General features: G+C 33.9%; 2 protein-coding genes across 2 annotated transcripts; one reads left to right on the forward strand and one right to left on the reverse strand.

Annotated features, from left to right (window-relative positions):
* Positions 1 to 768: 768 nt before the first annotated feature.
* Positions 769 to 5079, forward strand: LOC111381132 (SRSF protein kinase 1-like). Its single transcript, XM_023004872.1, has 4 exons — positions 769 to 1232; positions 2071 to 3009; positions 4014 to 4061; positions 4222 to 5079. Exons 1-4 carry the CDS (start codon positions 1014 to 1016, stop codon positions 4633 to 4635), a joined length of 1620 nt encoding a protein of 539 aa, XP_022860640.1. The 5' UTR covers positions 769 to 1013; the 3' UTR covers positions 4636 to 5079.
* A 1095-nt stretch (positions 5080 to 6174) lies between these two features.
* LOC111381134 (magnesium transporter MRS2-11, chloroplastic-like) lies at positions 6175 to 8046 on the reverse strand. Its single transcript, XM_023004876.1, has 4 exons — positions 7929 to 8046; positions 6942 to 6985; positions 6729 to 6836; positions 6175 to 6648 (listed from the first exon to the last, which is right to left on the reverse strand). Exons 1-3 carry the CDS (start codon positions 8029 to 8031, stop codon positions 6741 to 6743), a joined length of 243 nt encoding a protein of 80 aa, XP_022860644.1. The 5' UTR covers positions 8032 to 8046; the 3' UTR covers positions 6175 to 6648; positions 6729 to 6740.
* Between the last annotated feature and the right edge of the window lie 512 nt (positions 8047 to 8558).

An 8558-nucleotide genomic window follows, 5' to 3' on the forward strand; every position in this document is an offset into this window, starting at 1 on the left:
GGGAATGAAATTTGTTTCCATTGCCAACAAAAAAATAAAAAAATCAAGAAAATTATCTATATTTTAGTTTTGTTTGGCTTTGTTTAACATGAAAATTGCCAATTAAAATAAAATATTTTTGTATAATATTTCTTAAAATTTGGAATATTTCAAGTTCCAAGAAAATCAAGAAACCAAATTCCATGGAATTTAAAATCTATCAAACAAACAAAATTGGAAAAAAGTGGAATTAGAATTCCATTTTTCATGGAATTTGAACCAATCAAACATAGTTTTAGATTATATATAGGGTAATTGGCGCAAAACATCCTTACCTTTCGAGGTTATTGTGGAAAACGTCCCTACCTTTCATTTTTTGACATTTTTGCCCTTATTTACCACCTTTCTTGCGCTGAAGGTCATTTAAAAAAATTCAATGACCTTTTTGGACCTTTGGCAAAGTTTAGTAACCATTTGGGCTATTAACTCCTATATTTATTACTAATTTGTAATTTTTTGAAATTTTGGGGTATTAGTTGCAATTAATTCTTTTATTTTCTATTCTATTCTTTTTCTTTTATTTGAATAGAGGGGAAAATCGTCAAAAAACAGTGAAAAGGACCTTCAGCGCAAGAAATGTGGTAAATAAGGGCAAAAATGTCAAAAAATAAAAGGTAGGGACGTTTTTCACAATAACCTTGAAAGATAAAGATGTTTTGCGCCAATTACCCATTATATATATATATATATTAAAATGCAGTAAAAAGTTGAAACAATCACATCCTCGTTGATAAACGAACAAAAAAAACTGATAAAATAATAATTACTCAACATCTCCTCTCGAATTAAAATGAACAGCAAAGCTCTGTATACAAAACCCTAATCACTCACTGTGTTCGAGAATGACAATCACACACAGTTTGAACTGCAACTAGTGTTTCCTTCTGCTATCGCGCCCGCTGACTGGGATCGCATTTTGAAATTTATCGTAATATTCATTTTGAGTGGTTAGAATCTTGCTTGTTGATCGATCGATGGCGGAGGAGGCGGCGGCGGTGGAGAGGAACGGCGATGATCAGAGTGAGACCAGTGATTACACGTCGGAAGACGAGGGAACGGAGGACTACAGGCGCGGGGGGTACCACGCTGTGCGAATCGGTGACACATTCAGGCACGGCCGATATGTAGTTCAAAGTAAGCTCGGCTGGGGTCATTTCTCTACCGTCTGGCTCGCTTGGGATACACACAATTCGGTACGTTTTACAGATATATTTTTCTTCTTTTTCATAATATGTATGTTTTAAAGATACATTGTATCATATCCATTTTCTGTTACTTTTTATAGCGCTTTGCTAATGATTTTAAGGTATGCTATGATGATATATCTCAGCCTGAGAAATGGAAAAATATAGATATCAATAGTAGTAATAGATAGTTTATTCTTACTGGCAGAGTTTCTTGTACACATTGTCTGTTATTTTGAGATAAAAATGTTTACTCTGGCCCTAGAGGGTATACTCAACTTACCCTTATTGTCTACTTAAGTAGCTTATAGTTACAACTGAAAGTTTAGCTGGCCCAACAAGGTATACTCAACCACAATAGCTTCCATTGTGCATGTTATTTTGCTAAGATGCATATGATGTACATAAAGGTGTTTTGATGAGCGACAAAAAGGGTCTCATGTAGCTGATGTCAAATTTATTCGTAGAAAGGCTTAGTTTGTTTTGTAGATGTAAATGAAGAATGAAAATGTTTGCTGTTAATTTGCACTCTGGTGGATATCAAATAAGATCGTCAATTCTATATGTATTATAATTATGTTCTGTGTTTGATGGTTGAAAGAAGTTATTGGTTTAAAGCGAGTGAAAAGGTGATATCGACGCCAATGCGTGTGGGAAAAACGAATGGAGCAAATGCATAAGTCTGCAACCCCAACCACCTCTCTCGCATGCTTTGAACGAACAAACACATACGAAGAGTGAGAGTGAAATGCACATTATTAATTGTGTTTAGCTTGACAACCTGCTTACTGTCAATTAGCTGGGAATATATTATTGTTTCCTTATTTGGTTACATGTTTGATAATAGCGGTATGTAGCTCTTAAAGTTCAAAAGAGTGCACAGCACTACACTGAAGCAGCAATGGACGAGATCACTATATTAAAACAGATTGCCGAGGGAGACCCTGAAGATAAGAAATGTGTTGTAAAGCTTTTGGATCACTTTAAGCATTCAGGGCCAAATGGGCAGCATGTTTGTATGGTTTTTGAATACTTGGGTGACAATCTTTTGACCCTAATTAAATATTCGGACTACAGAGGAATTCCTCTTCACATGGTTAAAGAAATTTGCTTCCATGTTTTAGTGGGATTGGATTATTTGCACAGGCATCTGTCAATCATACACACAGACTTGAAACCAGAGAACATATTACTTCTTTCAATGATCAATCCAGCTAAAGATGCGGCTCTAGTCTTGCCATTCAGTAAAAGCAAAATCCTGTCTGAATCCGGGACTTCTAAAGATGCAAAGAGCTCAAATGAAGACCTGACCAAGAACCAGAAAAAGAAAATCCGAAAAAAGGCTAAGCGAGCAGCTCAAAAGTGTGTGGGGAAGGAAGCTTCTGACAATGATGAGCCAGATAATGAGGCTAGTAGTCCCGTTGATTGTCATAATAATGATAAATCCAATGGTAAGTCCAGTGAAGAACAGACCAATACTAATGGAGTGAAGGATGCACACGAAGGATCTAAACTTAATAGGAGAGGCAGCCGTTCAACAAGGCAGAAGCTATTGGCTGAGGTTGACCTAAGATGCAAATTGGTCGATTTTGGAAATGCTTGTTGGACTTATAAACAATTCACAAGTGATATTCAGACAAGACAGTATAGATGTCCAGAGGTTATCCTAGGATCTAAGTACTCAACATCAGCTGATATGTGGTCATTTGCTTGCATTTGCTTCGAGCTGGCCACCGGTGACATTCTTTTTGATCCTCACAGTGGTGATAACTTTGAACGTGATGAGGTATGTGATCTATTGTAGATATGAATAAGCAAACAACAATTCTCTGAGTTACATGGTAGTTCATAGTTTAACTGCTATTTTCTGCTTGTATGAACTGTACTTTTGCATTGATATGTATGTTTCTGTAGTGCATATAACAAAATGCCATTTGCTTTTTGCAAGGCACATTGCAATTGACATCTTACTTGCTTAAAAAATAAAAATAAAAATAAAAATAAAAAATTCCTTCTCTATCAGTATAGATCTGTTATTTTCTCAACAAACACTTGTAATGCTTTTACCCTTTTATTCTACACTGTTGATACTCTCTCTTTTGGGTTGGTTTTTTCTCATTTGTTTTTTTCCCCCCTCTTCCACCCAAACTTCGTTACTACTAGTGTGTAATGTACTGTCTCTGGAAAGTGAATCTGACAATTGGACATTGATGACCGTTTCTTCATTAAGATTTGAGTATTTGAATATATGATCTGAGCTGGGTTGGCTTCGAGAGACTCTGGTGCAAAATTTTACATTTGTTCGAGTTATTATTCGTGGTGATTATATGGATGTGGTAGTTGCGCATTTTTGTTGCCGCCTTTAGTTTGCTCCTTTTCCATCTCACGTCTTCTATTCATGTGTTTCTTTTGTGGTAATATCTATGCATCTCTTCGATTTTGAAGTCGAAGGTAAGAGATTGATGTCATAAGATTTTGAGCTTTGATGGAGATGAAATATCTTTTACAGATTCTATCAGAAGTATTTGTTATTTGATATTAAGCTTGCATCTGCTGTATTTTCCTTTAGCTTTTTTGTGACTGGTTCAATTCTGGCTTCTTTTTAAGTTAAGGAAAATATTCAGATTATGCTTGTGTTTTTACTTTTCTTTTCCTTCCCAATGTCTAGTTTCATAATGCCCTGTCTTGATCAACCTCTGGATCAAATTAGTAAAAATACTTATATGAGTTACATATATTGGTTTCTGGTAAAGTTGATTTATTATTTATTTTAAGTGCTTTTCTTTGAAGGATCATTTGGCCTTGATGATGGAGCTTCTTGGTATGATGCCACGGAAGGTGAGAATATTTCTATACTGCTTGTTAGGAAGCAAATTAGGATGATTCATTTCCCCATCTTTAAATCTGTGGGCTAGATCAATTTTGTGAAGTTTATTTCCTTTGATACTTTTATCCGTATGAAGTCACCAATTTCCCATGCTTCACAAACATCTTGCAGGTTGCCTTAGGTGGGCGCTATTCCCGAGAATTATTTAATAGATATGGAGATTTGAGACATATACGACGATTAAAATTTTGGCCTCTTAATAAGGTGCTTAGGGAGAAATATGAGTTTAGTGAGCAAGATGCAAATGACATGGCAGATTTCCTGGTCCAGATACTCGATTTTGTGCCAGAGAAAAGGCCAACAGCAGCACAATGTCTTAATCATCCATGGATCAGTGCAGGCCCTAAGAGACTCACCCCTTCTATGTCTCAACTCCATTCAATGGGAAACGATTGTGCAGAAAAGAAGAGGGAAAAGGATGAGAGGGAGGCGATGGAGGATGGAGTAGGAAACATTGCTATTGATGGAGCACCAAAAGCAGTGAAATATTCTCAACCTATGGCGAACCCTCCAAAACAGCCATAGTCAATGTGATTGTGTGTTGTCTTCAAATGTGTTTTACCCTTTGCCTCTTCGAAAATTTCTGAGATTTACTTATTCATATTTTCCCTTTTATATCAGGGATTGCCTCTTTCCAATTCTTTATTCAAGTGCTTAGGAGAATGAGAACTGGAAGAATGTAACTTCTTGGAGCAATGCTACATGTACAGGGAAAATTTACTGGAAGTTTTACAGAATGTCACATGGCAATATTTCATTGGATTTTGAGCAAATTATATATTTAAAACAGCCAAACAGATGCTGCCATTTCAGCACCTGTAAAACTCCCAGTAAATTTTCATTGTATAAGTATCATATTAGAACTTCTTGTTCTCAATGCATATTTCTCTGTACAATGTTTATTTTCTATGTGGGGGCATGTGTTTCAGAATTGCTTGAGATTATAATTTGTTAGACCAGAATTGTTTATTGGTGCACTGTTACAGATCTGTATGACAGTACTTCGAGAAATTTAATGTTGCTCTGCCAATGTAGAGTATGCCAAATCCTTAGCATGGTGGTAGGTACAAGAACATCGTGTTGATCTGCAAGCCGTGATGAGTTTTATGGAGCCTAAAACCACTGTTTAATTGATATCGGAACTGACCCGAGCATTGACCTGACCAAAACATTGAGTCATCGCGTTAATGTTTAAAAGGTGGGTTAGTGGTTGGATTGGTGGATTATTGCTTAGAGATATTTTAAAATTTTCATAGTATAAAATCTTGCTCTTTTTATGTACTTGTCATTAATTAATTTTATATTCATAAATTATTAATATTGTAAAGTTAATGATACTCTAAATGTTTACATTTTAATTTTATAATTTCTAATTGAAATGTTTATTATTTCTCATTTTTGTGTTTGTGATGTACAAACATTTTGTAAGTTATCAGTAAAAAAAATTCTATGTAATAAAATTTCTGATTCATCTCAATTAAAAATTTTTTTCATACTTAAAAATTATTAACAATAAAGTTGTTGATGCTCAAGTGTTTACATTTTTATTTTAAAATTTCTAATTAAAATGTTTTTTATTTCTCATTTTTTTGTTTGTGATGTACAAACATTCTGCAGGTTATCAATAAAAAATTTCTATGTAATAAAATATTCGATTCATATAAAAAAAAAATATTTTTTTCATACTTAAAAAATCTAGTAAAAATATGGGATTATAATTTTTTTCAAAATTATTTCAAGATGAGTGAATCTTTTAAAGTAATGTTATTTTGCCCACCGAGGATGTAATTTCAATTTAGATGATGTTAATGTGACATTAATTGATAGGTAGAATGAAATGATTAATTTAATTTCACTTTTCATTTAACCAATCATCTAGTATCATCTAGATTGTGATTGCTACCTCAATTGAACTACATAACATTATTCATTCTTTTAGCACCATCAGTCTAGGTGACATTAAGTATCATTAAATAAAATATTCAATTAAATGATTCACATAATTTCACATTTAATTGAACGTATTTCATATACTAATGAGCACCAGTAGCATTATATGCAAAATAACAGTGAATGACTTGTTAGCATATTGATCATAAACATGTACAAAACAAGAAGATTGCATATGTAATGGTGGTAAATTGCAATTCAAGTCCAGTCAAACAAACTCAACTCTGCCTATTCAAAAGCCAACATCTACACTGTCATTGCATGAGCAACTTATAATAAGTAGACGGGACTATGACCTCGCTTCCAAATAACTGTAAAATTTGGATGGAGGCAAATAAAGGAACGCCTACTTCAACTCTTGTAGTGGAAGCTCTCCACAACATAGACAGCCTAATAACTCAATACGATTATAGTCCAGAAAATACTGTATGCGAAAAGGGATGTGTTGGTTGTTGAATTTGGTCTCTATGTAGCAAGGAGCCATCAACTTGTGATATAGATATAGAAACACAGTTGATCTTTAGCTAATTTCTCTCTCCATTTCTCCTTGCTCAGCAGTATCCATTGTTCCCTATAAAAACGACGACACTGCTGTGTGTATAACCATCTGTCGCAGTGGAATGAAAATGTTCATAGTATAACAAGATGAAGAAGGGGGTGTAACTTACTCGTTCTCGTGTTTATAGTATTTTCCTTTTCCTAAGGTATGAATACAATATAAAAAATGCAACTACTGCACCAACAATAATTCCTGTAGTTGTTATCCAAAATGCAAACTGCGGAGCCAAAATGTGACGAAGTGAATAAGATTAGAAAGCAAACATAAGCCAAACATTAAGAAAAGAGACACTGGCATATAAATAGAGTCCCAAAGGACATACCGCACGCTCCTCAAGGTAGGACTTCAAGTTCATGCCAAATATACCTGTAGCCAATGTTTTTATGAGCCTCGGTAGCTTCTATATGCATGAGGATGACATTATATGATTTCAAGGTTTGAGGAAGATTGATGTTCAATTTTCATTAGAATGGCATAATCAAACATTGGGATAATCTCAATTTGTAATTTGATTGATTACCATTGTTCACTTCTCAAATTTGATTAAGCCATAATATTTTAGTAACACTGCAAAAACTATGAAAGTACAGAACAGATTTGAGGTAAAACGAAATAAATAGAATTAAGAGTTAACCTAGAATGTTGTAAGATGAGCAAAATATTTTCTCAAATGTAACTGTTCTTCTTAACTACTCTAAGCGACCACAAAGAAGCTAGTGTCAACTTCTTTGCCAGTCTGGTAGGGCCACTAAGAGTCAAAAAATTCAAAGATTACCTAGAAATTGACAAAGTTCATCAGTACATTTACTCGGTAATGTTCAGTTAATAAATGATTTTAATGCAAGGTATCAAAGATTTAGTAAAATATATAATAAAATTATATACTTATATTTGAAAAGTGATGCAAAAAAGATGAGAAAAAAATTAGTTACTTGTAGGAAAAATTTGAAATTGTGTAGGGAGGTTAAGTGGATAAAAGATATCGAGCGAAAGACCAGAGACAGACACCATATACTTATATCGGGTTCTACTGCTACTAATATATCGCCTAATATTTAAAGTCTCAGCATAGTGTCAAATTATAGAACCCGCTTGAGAGTGGAGCTATGGAGGGCCTCAAACTTGTGCCTAAAGAGTCATGTTAATTAGAAAATTACATCACTCTGTATGCTATGACATTGTTCTTAAAGTAAATAGTTACAGACATGTCAAGTATCCTAATAGTACATGTACATGAAATTTAACCAAACAAAAGTTGTTAATCATTCAAATAATAACCATTTTAGTTTATTCATAGAGAGCTCGTTACCTGCAACTAGAGCACCAACTGCAATACAAAATGTCCCAACCTGAAGAAGAAGTTCCACTCTGCTTACCTCAAGCCTCCGAGAGCTGAGAAGAGAAAAGGCCATCAGTAAATAATGGAAAGATCCCTAAGTTTTGAATAGAATAGTTGTTGGGAATGAACCAAGAAAGCATATATTGTTTAAAGATGCTCATAGTAAGATAAATGACTAGCGTACTACTGGATAACTCCTACGACAAATGAAGTTCACTGATATTTTTGATTAAATGCTACCCTCAATAATCTAAAATATTTCATATTTTAAACCCAAAGTTCACAAAAACAACCAAATTCTCCATTAATTTCCAAGTATATTTGCAGAATTAACAGACTTATATGTACTACCTTATTTTTCATTTCTTGCATTCTTAGATAAATTTAAAGAAATGTTAACAGCTTAAATATTTTTTTCTTGAACTCTGATAAGAGAATATAAATTGAGTGAACAACTTAAATCATTGTAGCATGATGAAAGACATAATGGGACAGCTGATGCCATTGCTTCAAGTAGCACCAATGTTTTCTTTTAAAATTCAGTTTGTAGATAAAAAAAATAGATGGAAAAAGAGAAGGGTTGGCAATTAACCTAAGGTT

The sequence above is a fragment of the Olea europaea genome, unplaced genomic scaffold (assembly GCF_002742605.1).
Source record: "Olea europaea var. sylvestris unplaced genomic scaffold, O_europaea_v1 scaffold2260, whole genome shotgun sequence".
Taxonomy (NCBI): Eukaryota; Viridiplantae; Streptophyta; class Magnoliopsida; order Lamiales; family Oleaceae; genus Olea; species Olea europaea.

Bases quoted from the DNA above. Each gene is read 5' to 3' on its own strand.
- LOC111381132 (XM_023004872.1), top strand. From the start codon at position 1,014: ATGGCGGAGGAGGCGGCGGCGGTGGAGAGGAACGGCGATGATCAGAGT. The intron at 1,233-2,070 runs GTACGTTTTACA...GTTTGATAATAG, and splicing joins CTTGGGATACACACAATTCG to CGGTATGTAGCTCTTAAAGT. The intron at 3,010-4,013 runs GTATGTGATCTA...TTTTCTTTGAAG, and splicing joins ATAACTTTGAACGTGATGAG to GATCATTTGGCCTTGATGAT.
- LOC111381134 (XM_023004876.1), bottom strand. From the start codon at position 8,031: ATGGCCTTTTCTCTTCTCAGCTCTCGGAGGCTTGAGGTAAGCAGAGTG. The intron at 6,986-7,928 runs GTAACGAGCTCT...CATTGGCTACAG, and splicing joins AGTTGGTGCTCTAGTTGCAG to GTATATTTGGCATGAACTTG. The intron at 6,837-6,941 runs GTATGTCCTTTG...TTGGCTCCGCAG, and splicing joins CCTACCTTGAGGAGCGTGCG to TTTGCATTTTGGATAACAAC.